The 22,866-nt window shown below is 36.7% G+C and overlaps 1 protein-coding gene across 5 annotated transcripts in view; it reads left to right on the top strand.

Annotated features, from left to right (window-relative positions):
• Nucleotides 1-22,866, top strand: part of sfl (N-deacetylase and N-sulfotransferase sfl) — a 247,841-nt gene that overhangs the window by 176,967 nt on the left and 48,008 nt on the right. For all 5 annotated transcript variants that reach the window (XM_036365340.2, XM_036365327.2, XM_036365307.2 and 2 more), the window contains one exon: nt 5,005-5,208. In XM_036365340.2, the coding sequence (XP_036221233.1) occupies nt 5,005-5,208 (204 nt within the window). The remainder of the gene's footprint in view (nt 1-5,004; nt 5,209-22,866) is intronic.

Here is a 22,866-nt window from a genome sequence, read left to right as displayed (position 1 = left end):
CTCAAAGTAGCTGCTCATTTGTCGGAAACGTCGATATTGGACCACTATAGCATATAGCCGCCATACAAACTAAACGAACAATATCCAGTCGTCGTATGGAAAATTGTTTATATGACGAAATGGACGAAAATTTGTAATATGCATATTTCTCATAAATAAGACTTCTAACAGATTTATTAGTTCCTAAAGACTATGTTCACACGAGGACTATTTTTGCCGCCCAAACCGGTTTTTGTAGGCAAGGGGACGACGAGAAAAGACGAAAGAACCATCCCGCTCGTGCTCGGATGATATGCTTTGTGGTATTGTTCCCAGCTGTTCGCTGCCATGTTTGCAAAGCGCTCTCTTTTAAATGAATTTTTCTTTATGTGCGGAAATTTAAAATTTTGGGATCTATTTTTTGTATTTAATATAATAAAAATGTTTTAGAAAATGGTGAATAAGAATATATAATAGCTAATGAAATATATTCGTTTTCTTTTGTACACCGCGTACATGAAGTGTGCAAGAATTTGAGAATGTGATGTGAATGAAAATGCGGAAAATGTCTAACTCAAGTTGTCGCACTCGTGTTGCTCGTGTGAACACAATATTTCCTTACTTATATATCTTTATTTCCTATTGATTCTCCCATAAGTTTCTGCATAAAAAGAAACCAACCAAACGCATAAAGATTTGTCTTTATTTATCTAAAATTGTACATAGAAGGGAAGAATTTGCAGTCTGAAGAAAAGTATTTAGAGAATTAAGCCTATAAAACCAAGCACTCTTGGATCTTAAAGCTCATCTTTCAAACAAACATAGAAGATTCTTTCATATTGTAAATATACTGGCAGGTTTTTATTCCCTTCGATGAAAATTCGCATTCATAAGAATTACATTTTTTAACCAGTTTCGTGCCAGCGATCCATTATTTCAAACGCCTAGCAACCTGCACAGATTTCACCGTAGGGTATTTAAAAGGAACTAAGTTAAAACTAGTTTTGATTCACAGATGCATGAAAGACTTATTGACAGTTCTCGAAGGTACAAGAATACTTGTATGAAGCCAAAAGCGTTATGGAAGAAAAAAACTCTTGTCAAATGAGCAGTCGAAGTGGTCTATTGTTATATCAATATTGAAAAATACTCGTATAACATTAACTTTTACCGAAAGTTTTATCTTCTGCAACAGTAAACTCATATCGAGCACGCATATCATCAGCAATTGATTATATTATGTAAATAACAGCAACAACAACAAGATTACTGTTTGACAACAAACTTTTTACTTAAACACAATTTTGTTTCTGCTGTTTTTATACAGTTACTCCTACCATTAGGGCTGATGAGTTCATTCCGTAGCTCGAAATATTATAAGCAAATATACAATGTCTCCCGGCGGTTGTCCTTTTTGTTGGTAGTGTTGTATATATAATTCAATTTCCTTAAATTTCTGTGAGTTATTTATATGTGTACTAAAAACTTTGCAGTTTGTCAACATTATAAAGTGACAGCAATACCACGCGGGCACAACTAGTTTCTCTTTCTCTCTCTCTCTCTCACACACACACTCTCTCTCACTCTCTCTGTCATATATCCTTCCCTACAGGGCATTGATAATTCATTTTAAGTCAGATGCTTTGGTAGCGATGATGTTTGGAGTTTCAGTATTCAGGCCACCAGCAGAGCTGTGAGGAATTATGTAAATAAGTTTCGTAAAGATCAAAAACTTATATCGAAATTATTATATATTAAAGAACGTTTAGCGATCGGCAATGATAACGTTTATAATATATATATTAAATAATAACGCGGTTTAATGCGTACTTAATCTACAAAACAATGAAAACGGTGGAAAATGGTACTTTATTTCACAACACAGACTTTTTTTACCTCGATAAACTTGACCTAGCGTTGCTCCAACTTCTTTTTTTTTTTTGGAAATGCGCAAAGTGGGGCTCCGTGGCGACAATAATCTCTTGAATCCACTCGAATGGGGCAACGGTTCATAGCCTAATTCCACAAATTGGACCGTGGCGACAGCGGAGGTGAGGCCGCTTTTTCAGCAATTCGTCGTCGAATCAGTTCGATTGCCATAGTGGATCCCCTGATATTGTACGGAGTGAGCAAGCTCGGCACTTATCGCACCGACGACATTCTCTTGTTCAATTCCTCGTAAGCTTTTCGAATGCCTACTGTCTCAACTATCTCGAGTTTTTTCAATCAGCGGTCTACCCACACGAGACCGTAAAATCACCGACAATATTGCTCTTTTTTCATTTATACATGGGTTCCCTTCATTGTTCCTGAGACCAGAATTTCCTTTCGGGTAAAGGCAACCTGCTCTGTGCTAATAAATTTTGTTTTACATCTCGAAAGTGGTATTCGCGAACGTAGGAGTATTCGCGAACTTAGGTAGTGAGAAAAATTAAACTTTTTACTATGAATTTCCATTAATAAAAATTTACATATAAGTAAGTACAAACGCACTTATTTAAAAAAAAAGTAAAAGCACAATTCGCAGCGCAGAGTTGCATCAACAAGACACAGTGGAGTAAAAGCATAAAAACTTACAACAGCAATACAGTAAAAAACACATTGCACATTTTGGGTGAGTCTCTGCGACAAAAGGCAAGCAGAAACAGTATAAAACCACATCTCTATACAGTCAGGTGTCACAGTGCGGAACCGGAAACTGCACATACATACATATATAATATATATATAACATATATATATATATAATATGTGGTGAAAGCCACAAACACACATGCAGCTAAGCAAGTTGTAACGTTATTCTAAATAAAGAGAGCATCGTGCAACCGCATTAGCAGTTAAGTTAAAATAACAAAACAACAACAATAATGGCGAACAAAACGAAAAACGTAAAAGTTTGTCTTTAGCCGTAAATGAGGCAATAAAAGCATAGAATCACAAAAGGCAAAATTGCTGCTAAAAAGCAACAAAAACAAAAAAGTTGAAACCCGCACCCTTTGTGCCATTGCTCTGCTCTCTACTTTCGCAATATTGACGGCGGTTGCCAACGGTCGCACATATACTTCTATATATGTAGGTAAATACATGTGTGTATAGTGACAGTTAGTGCACGAAACTTTGCCAGGTTTATGCTAATTCGGTTCCAGGTTTTACTATATTTTACTTTTATTATTTAGTTGTGGAGTAATTGCATTTCCGGGCAGTCGCTGGCGCTCAGCGTGTTCGCTCGCCTTGTCGACATGTCGCGTGTCACGCGTGCGTGTGTGTGTGTGTGTGTGACGCTCAAAAACTTTTATGCAAATGTGTGCAAACAATTTTGTTTTATTGTTGATGTCATTTGTTTTTGTTGTTGTTATATCTCCACTGTACGCAGTAAAAAGGCAATCTCATCACTCAACTCTAAAACAACAGCTTTCGACACTCACGCATAAATTAAGCGACACAACACGCAATTACAGAAGTTTACACACATGCACACATACGTCCATATAGAAAGAATTAATATGACCCAGTGGGGACATCCTTAGAGGCGTTATGTGGTACGAAATTAGTGGATTTTCCCCACTAAACAATTAGCCTAGTCAAATTTCATTGTCTCTGGAAAGTAAACAGTGTGTTCTATAAATTAGATCATCTACTCGAAACATGAAAGCGGCGGTGAAGAAAAATAAGTTAAAAAATAAAAAATCAAGAATGTAAAGCTGAAGATAGGAGGAAAAATATTCGGACTCCATCAAAAAGTGAATTTTACGATGTTCCATATAAGGGAATAGGCGCCTTATATGGAGTTTTATTGCTTAGAAGATCAGTGGCATTTAGTATTCGCACCGAGATTAGTGCATATGCCCACAGCGACCATGTCTTGTGGATAACCTAACTTCGGTTCTATTCTGCTTATTCCGGCTTATGTCGACAATAAAGCTGAAAATGTTGCTTTCCAACTTCGTTAGCCATAGTTGGTTTAGCTGCAGTAGACCTAGCTAAAATTTGGTATCTTTTAAGATCGCTTAAATCCGGCATGATCCACTTATGAATTTAAAAAATTAATTTTATATATCGAATGTAGATACATTTGAGAATATTCTCCAAAAATTTGATCCGGCAAATATATAATATATGTATATAATATAATGTTTTCAAAGATATGAGCGTATTTATAAGAATATTTTACCTTAATTGACTCGTAATTGAACTTAAAGCGAGTTTTTCTTGAAACGCTGTTTTCGGTGTGGAAAATTTTTCCGAAATGGCTAAACCAACCGACTTGAAACTTTCACACGTCATTCTTATATATATTTGTCAGATGTTGATCGAAGTAATAAGATTTTGACAATAATTAAAATTTTTGAAACTACTCTGAAGTGTACATTTTTTAATTTGTCAAAAATCAAATCTTTGACAAGTGCTTTGTTCATTAACTTAATTCATTTATAGCAATATTTTTTTGGGTTTTTGGATTTGAGATAATTTTAATCAGGCAAATCTTTCTCACCGTTAGACACCCTTTTTCGAAGGTCCTCCTGAAGATCGGCTGCGGGATCAAGGAAACACAAAATGTTTCAAAAATATTCACCGATTATTCAAGTGCATCATTTTCTATAAATGTGCATTATTTTTATTTGCACTCTTTTTACTGGCCTGCAAGCGGATATACTTAAATCTTAGACTTGAGATAAAAAAACAATAAAATTATGGTTGAGCTTTTAATTGACTATCAGCTCAATCTTCTGACATACCACTGAAGCAATGGTCTGATGGTGACCCTTTTGATACAGTAAATTTTTTCCAACATTAATTCATAAATTAGTAATTTCCAAATGGGGTCGCAAATTTGTCATTATTATTTTGCTGTTTACCTAGGCCTATTCGCACTTGTAATTAACTGAATGTTTATTTTGTGGTCCACACACACATATCTATTTACACCACACACATGTGGTTGTTGTGGCGCTTTGCATCAAACATCATGCTACACTCATATTTATTTTAATTTAATATATTTCCATTTTTATTTGTATTTTGCAGTTTAATTCAGCGTGACACCCGTCCCTCTCCCCTTATCAACTGCCGAATGGTTAGCGGGAAGCACACACGCGAATCATCACGAGCGCCAGATCATCGTTCAGAGGCACGACTGCGCATCGATCCGAAGGTGTTGGTGTTCGTGGAGACAACATACTCAGGACTTGGGCGAGATATTGCAGAACTATTGGTCTACAATAGAATTAAGTGAGTACTGATCTACTATGAAAGGATATATTAAATTTACACCAGTATAATACTAAAGTATTCCTATAACATTTTTCCATCTTTCTGGCGATTTGTGCATTCCATCCAAAAAAATGGCGCCGGCTAAAAATGAATCAAGCCAATTTCTGATACACTGTTGTGAAGTGAACTACATTCCAAAGAGAGCGTTTTGCATCGACTCCGACAAATGGTGGTCAGAAGGGGAGAGGCCTGTGTTATAAGGCGGGTGAGGCAAAACTTGCCAGCCGCTGTTTTCCAAAGCTTTGATCCCACCAAATTCAGAGCATTATCTCGGCGTCATAGATATTCGGCTCTGCCGTTGATTTGGGTGGTCGGACAGGTTTCACATATGATTTTTTGCGTCTAGGGTTGTTGTAAGTAATACATTTTTCCTCTCCAATCACAATCCGATGCAAAAAATACTATTTTTTGTAGCGTTCAAGCAGAGTTTCTGACATGCAAAATGGTCTTTCAACCTCTCTTGGCTTCAATTCATATGACACTCAATTTGCTTGCTTTTGAATGTATTCAGCTTTAAACGTTTTGATATGGTTGTGTTTTTCAACTATCTTCATCGAGTAATGCTTTCAGTTCCTCATATTCAAACTTTTTTGGTCGCCAAGGACGTTCTTCAATCGTCTTCATAGTCAAAATAACCACTTTAAGAGCGTGCAAACCGCTTTTTGCTCCTTCGCTCAGCTAGAGCATGTTCATTATAAACTTTCACCAAAATATGACGACTTTCGACTGAGGTTCTCTTCATATTAATGTTATGAAGGTTCCCTTCATATGAATGTTATGAAGGGAGTTCCCCCCCGCAAAAACAATTTTTCAGGCACAAGTTCAATATATTTGAGTGAAAATAAATTATTGTTGTTTACGCTTCAAATGAGTGGCATATACTGAAGAAAACATGACACGGAAGCTTTCCAACGCATATTCAGAGTATTGGAACAATGATTATTATTTCATTGTTACGCCAACTCTTGACAAACTACATGAATATAGTTTTAGACTAAATATAAAGGTTAAATACGACTCCCAAAGTGCTAATAGAGGAATGGGAAGTAAGATGTGTATAACTTACACGAAACCGTTATATTCTAACAACCCAAATGTCAAATGCCACCATTACCCACGCACTCACCCACTCTATGTACAAGCCACGCCGTAACTCACTTTCCATAATTTAATATTCCATCATTATAATACTCCTGCAAATTTGTCACAATTTAGTTGAGCTGTGGCAAGTTGCATGTACTCATTATTAGAAGAGAAAACAATTGAAGCGGAATGCTAATGTGGTGCTGCTTTGCAGAGTATGCTACCAATTACCAACGTACATATGGCCACCCCACCGCCCTTACGAGTATGTGAGTAATCTCGGCTTGATCCTTCTGACATAAATTAAGGCGGGGAAAACGAAAGAAATAACAATTTCAAAATCATTGACCCACATTTGCATACCCAAGCAGTCATTACAGTTACCGCTATGCAGCGCTATACATTGTTGCTGCTCCCTTACTAGCCGCCCACACAAACATCCATATGTGTGTGTATGTGATTATCTTTGCTTGTGTGGGTATTGATTGATCCACAAGTGCAGACTCGCTTCGCAATGTGCTCTAACTTGGTAGTGTTGTTGCTAACAGTCAGTCAGTCAGTTATTTAGAGCAAATGCCTGATTGTTGTTGTTGTTATTATTATCATTATTATTGTGTGCGCTGCTGATGCGTCGAATATTATTGCCACCGCAACAGTCAGCGAATTAATTTCGTAACCAGAAATGGGCTGCCACTGAAACAACCGCAACAAATACCAACAAATTTGTATAACAACAGCAATAACGCCAAAGCATCGGCAACTTTATTGCGTACAAAACGCACACAGCCTCTGGGAATTGATAGAAATACAAATGACTGTACACATGCAGCGTTACAACGCCTTAACATATGCAATGGAATTTGTAAACATTCGATGGTACAACTTGACTCTGCGATGAACAAGCGAACGAACGGATATGGCAACGCTTGTAATTTGAAACGCTTGCCAATGCACACATACGTGTTTAATATAGTATTACATTTGTAGCTGCAATTTTATGCCTGTGTGTGTGTGTAGTTCGGTTGTAATTTCGCCGTTGACCTCAGAGACATTGTTAGATTCTATGAATTCAACTTTACCCAGAGGCGTTGACGAAACAAACTTGGGATTGCAAATTACAATGTTGTTTTTGTTTTATCATCTTAAATCGTCTTAATAGTTTATAACACACAATTATTCGTGACACACACGTTCGTTAACGATAATAATTAATTAGTCATGAGTGCAAAATATTACACGAAAAAAAAGCAAAAAGTAGTTTTATAATTCAATTAACTCTGTTTGAATGACGTGCAGTCGTTGTGACTTGAGTGTTTTTCAGGTGAGTATCAAGAGAGACTATGTGAGTGCAAATTTGGGTTTCTTGAGGCTAAGTAAGCCATAGGTCAGGTTAGGTTAAGAGATTGATTTTAGCAGGGATCTTATTTGAACAGCTTAGCACACCAGCCTATTGTGGTACCTAAATCTTCTATACAATAAATTATAAGATCCTGACAAATCGACAAATGATTTTGAGCGTCCGGGTTCGCCGAAGATAAGACTGCCGAGATTTTTTGTTTTGCTAAGAGCAAGTAGTTCTGTAGACCTCCTGCGTTTTACTCGTCGTCGATCAGCGCCTGCTAAGCTCACGCGAGGTTCTAACTCGGTCCAATTCCAATGTGAGCTAGGCAAAGGTGCCCGCTTTGGATAGCTCATCGGCTTTGCAATTACCAGCGATCCCGCTATGACCAGGCACTCAAACGCGTCTGATGATGAAATAGTTTGATGATATTACTAGTGAGGACAGCCACACCTTGACTAGCTTTGAGCGGACAGTTAACGAGCTCAGTTAGCGTTAGTATTGCCGCTCTGGTTTCGAAGTTAATGCTCACCTCCATGAAAGAGGCTGCATTTCGTAGCAGAAAGTTTACTGCCACCTAAATAGTTCCCACTTCTGCCTAAAAAACACTACGGTGGTCCGGTGACCTAATGCTAAGGCTCCTTTCTCTCAAGAAAAAGCTCTAGGTATTTCACCTTGTCAACAGGTTGAAGATGTAAGCCTCCGAATGAGGGGAAATAAACGTCTAGGATCTATTTGGCCAGTTGGATCTTTCTCACGGTCACTCCGTAATTCCAGCCGATTTGTTTATTTTTTGTTTTATTTTTGTATATTTATATTTCCTGTTGTAGAAGTTTTGTCCATTGCTCTGATCTCAGCCAAGACAAATTGAACCACTAATTTTGGTAGCCCATTTGAGTAATTTTGCTTTATCTAGTTCTCTTATATCTTTGCAAGATAGACGGATGAAACCTCTTATAATTTTAGGCTGGAAGTACAAACTCTAGATTACATTTCTGCTCGGTACTTCCTCGGATATCTGACTTCAGCAAGGTTTTTTATACCCTGAACAAGATATATTCGATTTCCACGACTTTTTTTTACATCCAAAGGGAAATGTAGGAGACCCAATAAAGTAGAAACAAATATATACAGCTTCTGTCCAATAATCTCCGTGTCATAATCACGATAGCTAATATATATATAAATAATCAGCATAATGAGCTCACTTAATTTAGCCATGTCTGTATGTTTGTCCGTCTGTCCATCTGTCTATATATAAGTTCTACTCTCTTGGTTTTTGAGATATTGATCTGAAATTTAGCACCTGACCTTTTCTCACCAAGAAGCTGCTCGTTATTCGGAATAGCATCTAGCTGCCATACAAACGATCGGAAATAAGTGCATGGAAAACTTTTTCACTTGACGAGATATCTTCACCAAATTTGGAACTATATCTAAAGCAAGAAATGAATCTCTGAAGAAATTGTTCAGATCGAATCCCTATAACATATAGCTGACATACAAACTGAACAATCGGAATTAAGTTCTTTTCCTTTTGTATTTGTGAAGGGTATTATAGCTTTTTTCTTGTATTTTTCTTGTTTTTCTTTTATGTGCTTTGTTCTTCACGCTGAAGTGAGTGTTAGTGGCTCTGAGTTTCGATGACACAAATACTGAAAATCCAAGTGACGATGGTGATGATAGTGCAATGTGATGCTGAAAGGCATATTTACACATACGATTATATAGCAATATCCTAAAGATTTCACACACTTACACCCGAATGCTTACACATTTCATGGCGTTCTTATTGCTGAGTACAGAAGAGTAAAGTAAGTCCTTCAGCCACTTGACGCTGTCAGCGTTGATGCCGACGATAGTAGCACTCCAAACTGCCAGTTGCACGCCACTAAGAACGTATGCACATATCTGGTATACGTGGCGCTAAAGTTTCCATTTCTGTCGTATTATTAACGAACATGACTCCTGCCTGGCTATGGGAGTGACGCGAGACATGCGTACCTGCCGGCTCTTTAAGTGGGCGATAATATTCGAATGTTAGCTGTTGTCAACTTTTACAGGGAAAACATTGCGTAAATGTTTATATTTCAAATATATACAAACACACGTGAAAGGGGGAGTGTGCCTCCGTACCCAAAAATGGCAGTGCCTTTCCTCTCCGGTTCCGCCTTCGACAAGCAGTATTTTTTGAAGTTTCATTCGGGTACGGTTCACGGCCTGCTCTATCAATTGTGAGTGGAATGCGATAAGCTTGCTGCCTCTGACAAGCAAATGAGTATTTTCAGCTGCTGAATACTAACATCCACATATACGAATATAAATGTGAGGACGATAGTGTGTGTCTGCTGACTGCTTAAATGGGATTCCCATAACAGACGCACGAGCACACATTCTTCCACCTATAGTAGCGCGTATAGACAAAAGCTCATAGAACAAATGTGCATATATGTGTATGTATGTATACATTTTAGTTTGTATACTTCCTTAGAGCCTTTGCCGCAATCGTTGCCATTGTCCTTACTCACAAATTGCCTAAAAACTAACGGTCATTAATGTTTATATTGTTTCCAAATAGCGACTTATTTTTGGTCCCTAGATATCAAACAATGCCTTCGATTACATTTCACATTTATTTTATTTCTGTTTGTTGAATATTATTTGCGGAAATGATGCGTTGTTAATGTTGTGTATATAAACATTTATTAGGGCTATAAATGTATTACTTTAGCTCATAAGATTATTTGATTTTTTATCTGCGCCCAACATATTGTCAATACTTAGGGGTTCACCAAAAACTCTGTGTTTGTTTTGACAGTTTATTGAACATTTGGCTTCTATAGTGCAAATTTCAATGTCTCATGCAATGAATGGATACAATTAGTATTTCTTCATTATGAAGCCAAAAATAAAGATCTTTTAAGATGCCGTTAGTTTTATTCGATTTTACTCATCGGCGTTTGCCATATTTCACTCAACATATCAACAAAACGCAAAACAATAAAACAAAAAAAAAAAAAAACAGCACCCCTGCATATACTTTTCCTTTAAATTGTACTCCAAATAGTTCCTTTTTATCTGCTTCCCGATGCCTTAACTTCCACATTCTAATGACTTTCTATCGATTTCAAATGATTTACAAAGTTCGCTCTTATTACACCGGTCTACAGTAGTTTTCTTGTTATATATATATATATAGGATCTATTTTGGATATATTTGGGCTCACAAATCATGAAACTATCAATGATTTTGTAACATTTGCTCTCGTTTATTTTTAAATATTTATTTCCATTTTACATTACAAAAATCAGAAAACATAAAAAAAATTAACAGACTTATATTTATTATGTTTTGGAAAAGATAAGGAAGGAGAGTAAAGAAAGAGAAAAATGTATAAAACATATGTTTTATTTTAATAAAACTCCTTTTAGGAGCATTTTTCTATATACTATAAACTGCCATATCGCTAGGCTTAAGCAATTTTGAACTTACAAATGGGCATTGAAACCTTAAGAAAATGTATAACTAATAAAAAGATATCTGATATTTTTACGGAAAATAAAAATGAAACAAGTTTTTTTTGGATTTATGAAATTGAAGTTATCGATACATAAAAAGTACTCTTGCAACTTGCCTTATATTGAATGTTAAGACGATTTTTGGTATTAAGGTCGCACTACTCAAAGGCACTATTCATGCAAAGTTTCATCCCGATAAATATAAGGATAATATTGCATACAAAATTTGGTTGAAATCAGAGGAGTAGGTCTCGAGACATGGATTTTCCCTAAAGGTCCCCCATTGTTCAACTTTTAATTGGGTATAAAGCTTAATTGTACCATCCTATTTGTGACATTCAATTTCTCTGACTGGTTTATTTAATACGTAGTTTAATAGTAGTTTTAATCAAAACCGGCGGAATTATCACCCAATTTCTTCCATTTTCACACTGTCGATAAAAGGAAATATTTTGCCTGAGTGAAATTGGTTTTTATAGCTTTTGCGGATTAGGAGATGCCCACATCAAATCTATTAAAAAGCGTGACCTCGCCCACTTTTAAAACAAATTTAAACTGCAGATGCCCTTCCCTAATGTGTTTTGTTGTACCAAATAACAGTCTTGTATCTTATTGTGGAACTTAGTTATGGAAATTTATTGGTTTTCGATTAATGCGGTTTTGTGGTCCGATTACTATGCGTCTAACGGTGTCCGGACACATGTGTACCAAGTTTCATAAAGATATCTCAATTTTTACTCAAGTTACAACTTGCACAGACGAACCTACGGACGGACAGTAACCCGGATTCCAACTCGTCTCTTCATCCTTATCTTTTATATATATATATAACTCGATTAGTTTTAGGTGATACAAACAACCATTAGGTGAACAAAACTATTATACTCTGTAGCAACGTATTGCAAGAGTATAAAAATTTATACACACTGACCGTGGGCTTCAGATAACCCAAGGAGGACTTAATTGCATACTTTGGTACTCTCTTCTATAGTTTAGCAGAACCAAAGGAATAAGCGATCAAAATTAGCCGCTTTAACTGATCAAGTATGATCCCCGTGATCTCCGTCGAGGGTATCAGTCTCATTACTTAACGTAACCTTTAATATTTTAAATTTTTTGAATTTATGCAAAGCTGATTGTGAAAAAAAATGTATATTCATAAACTTTATAAAAATTTGTTTGAGACATCAGAGTCAGATATGGGTTACTTTTAGAGAAATATTAAAACAAAATTACTGAAAGCTAACACTCGCCTTGACTCAAGTACGATATAAATAAATGATCTCCTCTCTAACCTTCGTAAAAATATATATTTAGTCGTGCCATTGTTATAACACATTTTTTAATAAAGTTGATTTTTTTTAATAATGCATATACTTTTATATACTTGTATTAAATGAGCCAATTACTAAATTTCGAAATGGTCATCTTTTGATTTCACACAAGCCCTCATACGATTAGGCCGTTGATTAATAACACCACGCACAGTTTCCATTAGTATAGACGACGCTGCTTTAACCAAAGATTTTTTGAGACTCTCCAAATTTCTGTGACTATGACTACTATATTTTATGAAAAGAGGAATATGGCTTTTAAGTCACTGCCACTGGATGATTTTTGCTTAGTGTGCTGGAGCATAATCTTGTTGGAAGATCGAATGATCGCCATTAACTGCTTTACCACTCCTTCTAGAACATCCTGCTGGTACCCTTTTTGCCCCAGTTTAACCCCTTTTTTAATAGAAGTGAACTGCCACTGAAGAAGTCTGTAGTCTGTTAAGCCTAATTTGGTTCAAGCGCGATGTCAGAATAAACCAGTTGACCAACGGTGTGCTTTCATGTGGAGATATTAAGTTAGAAAGCGAAGAGAAAATATCTGAAATTCTAACGAATAAATCGGAATACTCTGTTATGTTCTTTTCAATTTCATCTTAAGAATCGAAAATATTTATTTTGCTAAATTAAGTACAAAAAATATTTATTTTAATAAAAGAAAAGTGTTGTAATTCCATAGCCAATGCACATGTACCTTTAACTTATTTTGATATTAAAAATTCTTTGTTGTTTTATTTCATTCCTTTTAGCTTATTTTATTTAATATTAATTAATTTATTTATCTCGCAGTCAAATAGCTTCTATCATCTCTGCGACAAATTTGGAAAACTAACTGTTCGCACACTTACTTTCGTAACTGCAAGCTTTTAGTGATTTGACTTTAATTGAATTGATATGAGTACATTCCTTCACTTATGCAATTTACGAATTTCTACTCCGCACTGGAGCGCATTAGTGCTCATACAGTGCAAAAGTTTTTGTAGTGGAATAATGGCTGACGTAGCCAAGTAAAACACCAGCCACAAATACATGCAAAGCAGACAGGATGTCACACATTCTAGTTACAAATCTGCTCGTATAAATAAAAGCTACTGATAAATTTATTTAAAGTTATATACAACTGGTATAAGTTGATACTAAATATCCTTTGCAGACATTCAAACTGTTTCCCAATTGGGCCATAATGCACCAGGTTGGAACTAGTCACATCTTGTGCGGTCTAATGTTTTCGCTATGTGGTTAATTGTATTCATATAGTCGCTCTTAATCCCATTGAAATAAAGTAAATTAAGTAAAGAAGCAAATTCATGGCGCTCTCCTTGTTTCGCCCAAATAGCAAAATGCAATGTATGGCGAGTGATAAGCAACCTCGTGGCTGCTAAGGATTGCTGCTATGAAGTTCGCAAAGGCAGCGTGATTGCAAGCAGTCCTTGTTGGCCTGGAAACGCTTTGCATAGCAGAATATGCAATCGACCTAATAACTTGATTAACTCGATAAAGTCAAACATAATACAGACAGACAAAATGCTGGAATAACTTCTTGTCAAATTGCGCCTGAGCGCATGCTCGTCTAAGCATGAGCAAGAGTGCCAGCACGACGACTTCGGGCCACTAATGTTCCCGGAACTCATGTACTTGTAATACCCTAATGTGTCCGCTCTGTTATCTATGTCATCGTCGTCGATACTTTTTCACTAACTCAACTAATTCGCTAAGTAACTGTGTGTTGTTGTAGTAGTCGGTCGGTCATATGGGTAATTGGCGTGCAACTGCTGCGTGTCATGTGTGCATGGCTCCGCTTAACTGCTCATTCGATCATTTGCAATATACCAAAGCGCAGCGGTGCATAGCTACCAACCAACCGACGAATATGCGCACACACTCACACATGCATGCATGCGCCGAAAATACTCAATTTATACTCCTGCACATATTTTGCACATAATTTATATGGGTGTGTGTGTGTTAGTAGTTGCTAGTATGGCTTGGAAAATGTGGCTGCCATGTAACAATTTAGTGGTGAAGTGGCTTGAAATCGGCATGCAACGTATAAATATGCCGAACGTGTGTGTGTTGCACATTTAAAGTTAACCGAGTTAACCAATCCCTGTTGCAAGTAATTTCTATGGAAAATTAGATTGATTACGACTCACATTGGAGCATTGATGCACTTCACTACTGCCACGATATCTGACTCTCTACATAGTTTTGCCAAAAACAATAACGTGGAAAAGAGGTTAGCACACTGCAGTTTGAGCTGGGCCATATTATAGGCCATTTTTCTGTTGTTGATGTATGCCTTGTGCATATTTAAAATAATTTTGTGCCAAATTAGCATTGGAAACTAGACTAAGTTCAATTCAATCAATGTTCGAAACTAGTTTATATTTATGGCAGGTCTATGTTCTAATCGCTACTTCGCATGTCAAACTTTTGTTTTCTAGAAAGTGGTCTCCGTCTGCAATAAACAGGAATTAACCACTGAAGTCGTCTCTCTTTTACATTAAAATTTAAAATAGTAGTATCAACACAAAAAATGAAAATTATATTTCAGAAAACTTTAGTTTTGGATGAGAGCTTAACTTTTTATCAGAAGATTAAATGCGTAAATTAGGGTTGCCAGTTAACTAGAGAGTAAACTGGATTCATGGTTAATAAAAATAAAAAATAATGTAAATCTGACTTAATTGCTTCGATTGTATTTATTTTTGAAAAATATGTAACAAAGAGCTGTAACTTCAATTTTCATACTTATTTGATTCTTAAAAAAATTAGAATGAAATTATAACCAAAATGACTTTCTGAAAATATTAATTTATACAAAACATAACAATTAGGATTTTTTTTTTACATCCATTAATTTTTTAATATATGGCATTATTTATTTATATCTCCCATAAGTCCGATCGGGTTCCGCTAGATGGTGTCATAAAGATGACATTAATAAAAATAAAAGATGACCTAATAGTTTCATGCATAAATATATGCATAACAAGTAAGGAAGGGCTAAGTTCGGATGTAACCGAACATTTTATACTCTCGCAAAGTCAAATAGTATACTCGTTTGAGATTTCTTTGTGGATTTTCGGTAGAAGGTCAACTATAGGCACTGGGGTCCACATATTTAGTACTTAGGGGCTTAAACAGTTTTGGTTCGATTTAGACAATTTTTGGCCACAAGGTGGCATACTTTAATCGCATTATTCACGCAAAGTTTTATCCCGATACAGTCATTGTTGCCTGATTTGCATAGTGGAAAGTGAAATAATCAGATGGAATTTAAAATGGTGTTATATGGAAAGTAGGCGTGGTTGTAGTCCGATTTCGCCCATTTTTGCACTGTGACATAGAAACATGAAAAGAACGTTATGCACCGAATTTGGTTGAAATCGGTTAAGCAGATCTCAAGATATGGGTTTTCACCTAAAAGTGGGCTGTGCCACGCCCACTGTCTAATTTTGAACGCGGTTCCTATAAAGTCATCTCATACCATCCCAGAGATAAAATTTAATGACTCTGGCGTGTTTAGTGCTTGATTTATCGCGCTTTTAGTAGTTTTTAACAGTACCGTTATATGGGGAGTGGGCGGAGTTGCCACCCGATTTCAACTATTTTCGCACCGTCAATAGAAGTGCTAAAAATATTTGCTTCCAGTGAATTTTGTTATTATAGCATTAGCGGTTTAGGAGATATGCACATTAAACCTATTAGAGGCGGGACCACGCCCACTTTTTTAAAAAAAATTTTAACTGCAGATGCCCCTCCCTAATGTGATCCTGTGTACCAAATAACAGTCTTGTATCTTATTGCGGAGCTTAGTTATGGCAAGTTATTTGTTTTTGATTAATGGCGTTTTGTGGGCGTGGCAGTGGTCCGATTACGCCCATCTGCAATACCAACCGTCTCACGGTACCATGAAACATGTCTACCATGTCAAGTTTCATAAAGATATCTCAATTTTTACTCAAGTTAGAGCTTGCACGGACGGACGGACAGACGGACAGACGGACGGACGGACAGACAGTCACCCGGATTTTAACTCGTCTCTTCATCCTGATCATTTATATATATATAACCCTATATCTAACTCGATTAGTTTTAGGTGATACAAACAACCGTTAGGTGAACAAAACTATTATACTCTGTAGCAACAGGTTGCGAGAGTATAAAAACAAATTAATATTTTGTGATACCATCTTTGCTGCATAAAACTGCTTCATACTTCCTTACCATTGATTCCACAAATTTCTGGCATCTTTGTGGAGGAATTGAGCTACAAGCTAATATTTGTGGTTGTCTTATTAGCGGCTCTCTCTTTTTTATTTCTGTCCATAAATTGTCGTTCCGGAGACTGGGCGGGCCATTCAAGCACTCTCATGGTGCTATCAGCGAACCACTTTTTTGCCACTTTTCTATTATACTTCGAATAATTTTCTTACTGGAAGACCCAAACGCTTAGCACAATTTTGACGTAACAGAGCTGATCCATGATATCCTTGACTCAGTGTATTAGCACTACAGAATATAAATAAAAATATATCATCACCTTGTCTCAGCATGTTTAAAGGTTTTTATGCAATGTCTGGATTAAATTCGGCTTGATCTTCTCACATACTGACGAGAACCTTTTGCAGCTAACAGAACATTTTTATCTGATGTTATGCATTTTTACAGCATTTCGTACTATCGAAACTTCGCTCCCGATTATATTATGTACTACCTTGTCTGTTTCTCCACAAAATTTGTAACATCTTGAAGGAAACGTCGGAGACCCTATAAAAGCTAAATATTAGGTAAAGTAAAAAGTTCGTTTGGTTTTTTATTGATTTTTCAAAAGATGATAACTTTGTGTACATTTGTCCGATTTAAGTCAAATATTCGCCGTTTTGTTCGTAAACTTGTTGCCAACGAGATGCCAACTTCATTATACCTCTCTCGTAGAAGACTGCGTCCCTATTGCCAAAAAACTCGGAGAGCCAATTTTCACAGGCCTCTCTTGAGGCCAACTTCTCATCATTAAGCGCGTTCGCCATGGACAGGAAAAGATGGTAATCACTTGGTGCCAGGACCGGACTATAAGGTGGGTGCATTAGAACCTCCCATCCGAGCTCCAGGAGCTTCTGGCGAGCCACCAAAGACGTGGTCGGCCTGGCGTTGTCCTGATGGAACACAATTCGGCCTCTGTTGATAAAAGATGGCCTCTTCTGGATGAGTGCTGCCTTCAAGCGGTCCAATTGTTGGCAGTAGAGGGCCGAATTGAGCGTTTGGCCATAGGGGAGCAGCTCGCAGTAGATGATTCCTTGCCCATCCCACCAAACACACAGCAAAACCTTCCTGGCCGTCAATCAGGTCTTGGCCACCATCTGTGCCGCTTCTCCGAGCTTTGACCACGACCGTTTGCGCTCGATGTTTTCGTAAGTGACCCATTTTTCATCGCCAGTCCCAATCCGCTTCAGAAACGGGTCGATTTTGTTGCGATTCTGTAGCGATTTGCAGATGGAAATTCGGTCTATCATGTTTTTTGTGTTAGTTCGTGTGATAACCAAACATCGTGCTCCTTTTTGAGTCCAAGGTTATGCAAATGGCTCCAAACGGTTTTCTGGCTTATCTTTAGTTCCTCAGCAATTAAATAAGTGCTCACGTGACGGTCTGTTTCCACTATTTCCATGATTTTATCGCAATTTTCGACGACAGGCCTCCCGACGCGTGGTGCATCTTTGACATCGAAATTCTCGGAACGGAACCTAGCAAATCACTTTTGTGCTACATGTTCGTTTACAGTATCGGACCCATAAACTAAATTAATGTTTTCAGCCGCTTTGGCTGCTTTTTCGCTTTGATCGAAGAAAAATTGTAAAATATAGCAAATTTTCGAATTGTCGGATACATTGTCAATTACAATTCTTTATGTGTATATTTATTTCCAAAAAATCCAAAAATTATAAATTTGTATATCTATTAGAGTAAGAAAACCGAAATAAATGAACATCATTAATATTATTCGAGAAACGCTGCCTACATTTCGGCGCATTGATATAATTTATTTTATTTCAATAAAGAACGAAAAATATCTTTAAGAATGTTCCTCATAGATATAGCAATATTTTTACATGCTGGTTTTTAAATAAATACAACAACCTGATTGATCGTTGTTGATAGCATTTAAATTCAGTGTAAAACGATTTACATCCATAATCAGTACCTCGATCGGAATAAATTTTTCGTAGTTCATATGTGAGAAATTTCGTAGTTTCGTTACATACTGTATGCCATTAAGCCCACAGTGCAATAAAACACATTTACCTCACGATCCATGCCATTACTCAGTAGCGCGAACACAGGATTAGTGCGCTTGACTCTGAATACCCGAATGAAGAAGCACATACAATAAGCAGGTTAAGTAAGAACCAAGAGAAGCTGCTGAGGAGAAGGAAATGGTGAATATCGGAAGCAGAGTAGGAGTGACAACGGCTCTTCAATTGTGTGCGTTCTTGAGTTAAACCGGATAAATAGTGGAGTGTTCAGCTGAAATTCGTGTGAAATCATAAATCAGGACTTGCTTTGTCAAATACACATTTGCCGCCAAAGCGACGCAGGGTAGTCGTTGGTTAGTAGTACTTGGTTGGCAGTCAAGCGAGATAATGTCATGTCACGTTGTTAATAATCATGTGACAAGCTGACATACAACTAGAGTATTAACCAAAGCGTTGCATACTTATATACAAATATATATATATATATATATATAGATAAATATATTAGGGTGGGTAAAATAATCGAATATTTTTTATTTTGCTTGGTACTCTGAAAGAGAGGTTCTTAGACCCCGAACAGTAAATTTCCAACAAGTTTATGAGCATTGCAAATAAAAAAATTTCTTTTCATTGATTTGTAAAATTAATAAGAAAAAAAAAATTGCTTTAAAATAATCAGACTTCAACCGTTAATATCTTTTAAATGTAAGCGACTTTTTTGTAGAGCATTACATTTTTTACAAAATCTATAGAAACGATTAAACTAGTTGGACGCGAGATATGAATTTTTCTATCTGATAATAAGATAACAAGAAAAAACGTTGACTTTGGTAGCACCGAACACACATACAAAAGATTCCTTACAAGAGCATTGATTGGTCAGTTTGTATGGCTGCTATATGCTATAGTGACTCGATCTTAATGATCTCTTTGGATATTGCACCATTGCATTGGACAAAAACCCACGGAAAATTTGGTAAAGATATCTTGCCAAATATGAAAGTTTTCCATATAAGCACTTTATTCCGCTCGTCTAGACTATAGTGATGCGATATCGACCGTTCAGACAAATGAACAGCTTCTTGGTGAGAAAAGAACGAGTGCGAAATTTCAAATCTCTAAAACTGAGGTATATTATTAGTTCATATATATACAGACAGACGGACTTGGCAAAATCGACTCTGCTCGCTACGCTGATCATTTTAACAAATGCTTTATAGGAACTCTGACGTTTCGTTTTTGGGTGTTACAAACATCGTGGCAAACCTAATATACACTTTTCAGGGTACAAAAATAGAACGCTGTAAGACGGAGGGACTTCCCGTTACAATAAAGAGCTTATGTGTGGAGAGATTTTTTTAGAGGTGTCTAAGAACTTATCTCTCAGAGTACCAAGCGCAAAAAACTCGATATTTTTTGACCCACCCTAATATATAACTATACTTGTAAATATACCATATGTATGAGTAGTGATGTATATAATGAGTTTAAATGTATACGTGTTGGAATAAGTGAAATAAATTGCTGTGTGACACTTTTGAGCGCTTCCACAAAAACAGTCAAAATCAGTTGCACAAATCAGTTTTTCACTCACACACTCACGACGCAGATATAATGGTCATGATTTAACAAAACACAGTCAAGCTCACATACATGTGGATATGTGTCGCTCTGTGTGTATATGGAAGTTGTGCTAAGCGTTAACTCGAGCGCAAACTAAAGTGATTATGCAACTCACCGAAGCTTTGTCTTAAACTCTGAGTGTTTGAGTCTTCTACTCATCGATTATGAAATCAAAGCTTTTGAGGAAGTCAGCTAAGAGGGACTCCATTCTATATACATTTTGTGGAGTAATCTCTATCCATATGAGGCGAACGAAGCGCAGCTGCCACACGCATACATACAACACAAGTACTGATGAGTACATTCAGAAGCAGTCTTATGCTTGTGGGTTTTAACATTCGCCGCCAGTCAATCAACGCCTACTGCTCCACAGCATAGATTGGGTAAATTTAATATATAATAAGTTCAATTCGAAATTTAATGGGCAAGATGGAGCTCACACAAAAGCTTGCTTATTTACATGCTTGTAAGTATGTTTACACGATTGTAGCAGGTGTAAGTAATATGTGCGTCAAATGGAATTCAATACAACTTCTGAGAACCATATCTTCCAGCGCACACACACACACACACACACACACACACACACACACACACATTATTGTTGATCCCAGCTTATCTGTTGTACTCACTCACATTATGCAGAATAATAATCAACCGCTTGACGAGAGTAGTAACGTAGCACACTCTTGGGTGCGAGCAGAATCAGGCACAGAAGCGTATTAAGCCGACCTGGAGACTTTGCAGCTTGCTCATCGTTGTCACTATCGCACTGGCGAAATAGATTACATGAGCTCACCTTCTAACGGCAGCTACATTTTTAAATTACATTTCTGATGAAATTGGTGTCGTAAGAGCTAGTTTCTCTCCCTTTCGAAATAAAATAAAAATTTTGCTTGCTTTGTGTTAGCTTAATAAAGAGCACTAGGCAATATAGGTTACGTAGGTTGCCTCTTATATTTTGGGATTAGAGAACAAAAACAAGTATTAATCATCGAAAATCCGTTTATTGTTTTTAAAAATATTCTCCATTAAGATTGCATGTGTTTGAATCAATTGTCGAAGCACTTTTGTCACTCTGAGTGAGGTATCTCCAAAACATGCTTTCTGAACGCATCAATTGCCTCTTCAGGTGTTAAAAAACAACTGGCAAACAAATGGTTGTGTGCCACTCAAAATTTACTGTTCTGCATTATTCTATTGGTAGAGTTGCGACATGTCCAATTTTTCCAAACGAAAATAGGCAATTGTCCTGACCAATCGACAGGAGCCTGTTTTTGAGCGATTTACAAATTGTGTGATTGAACGTGAACAAATTTTTTTCACAGTCATATTTTCATCCAATGTAGAATGTATTTTTTTCCTCCCACTAATCTCTCGAAAGTCTCATGATGATCTAGCGACATCAGTTTGCGCACAGCATTAATAGTTTCCGGAACAAAAACTGATTTTGGACGACTTCAATTGAATTCACCATACAATCGATAAACACCAGTCATTGATGGACCTTCATCGCCAAATACGTCGAACGTCGAATGTTGTAAAGTTTAAAAAAATTACCGAATTAACCGCGATTTAATTTCATTTTTGGCCGAGATGAATATTTGAAGTTACCGTACCAAAATAACGCTCGAAAGTCAAAACGTTTTGGGTATGTATAACATCAAAAATGTTAAACATTACAATAAAGTTGTGAGTTGACAGGTTGCAACACTAGGAATAGTAAATCCCGTAATATAAAAGGCAACCTACGTATGCTTCCATCAGACGTTGTAGATCAGAAAATATAAAATAATTATGAAAAACTTTTTCTTGTGGAAAACCATTTTATTTGAAATGATATCTTTTCGATGATATCGAAACTTTTCCCAGATTATTATCTAAAGCATCGCCGTAATCTCCAAACCAATTGTTCAGATCGGACCTCTATAGCATATAGTTGTCATTCCAACTGACTAATCAAAATTAAGTTCGTGTATGGAAACTTTTTCACTTGAGGAGTATATTACAGCTACGTTGCAACCGAAATTAATGTTTTTTCTTGTGTTCTTAGTGTTATCTATTATATGTTATTTTATAAGCCCGCTTAATGGGGCGCAAATGTGCATCGAGATATGGTGATCGATATTAGTAGTTAACATGTAGAAAATACATGTTTATTACTCATCGTACATTATTTCTTATGTGCTTAAAGTACATTTTCGTTCTTGCCTCTCACACCACCAAATTGAATGTCCTTAAATTGGAATAACGGAAGCGTTTGCGAGGAGCAACGGATGCTGGCACCTTTGCAGTGACGGCTGATTTTGTCACTTCTGTTGATTATACCTTCATAAGGGATGGTGTAAAAAGGAAAATTGCCTGTCAGATTTCCGGGCAATCATATGTATGCCACCATACACATGCTTACATTAACATTTATTTAGTTGCTTGTACATTGCCGGTGCACGATATCAACTTTACC

This window comes from Bactrocera oleae, chromosome 6 (genome assembly GCF_042242935.1).
Source record: "Bactrocera oleae isolate idBacOlea1 chromosome 6, idBacOlea1, whole genome shotgun sequence".
NCBI classification, from domain to species: Eukaryota; Metazoa; Arthropoda; class Insecta; order Diptera; family Tephritidae; genus Bactrocera; species Bactrocera oleae.
The sequence above is the reverse complement of the archived record's forward strand: the minus strand, read 5'-3'. Positions and strand labels throughout refer to the sequence as shown.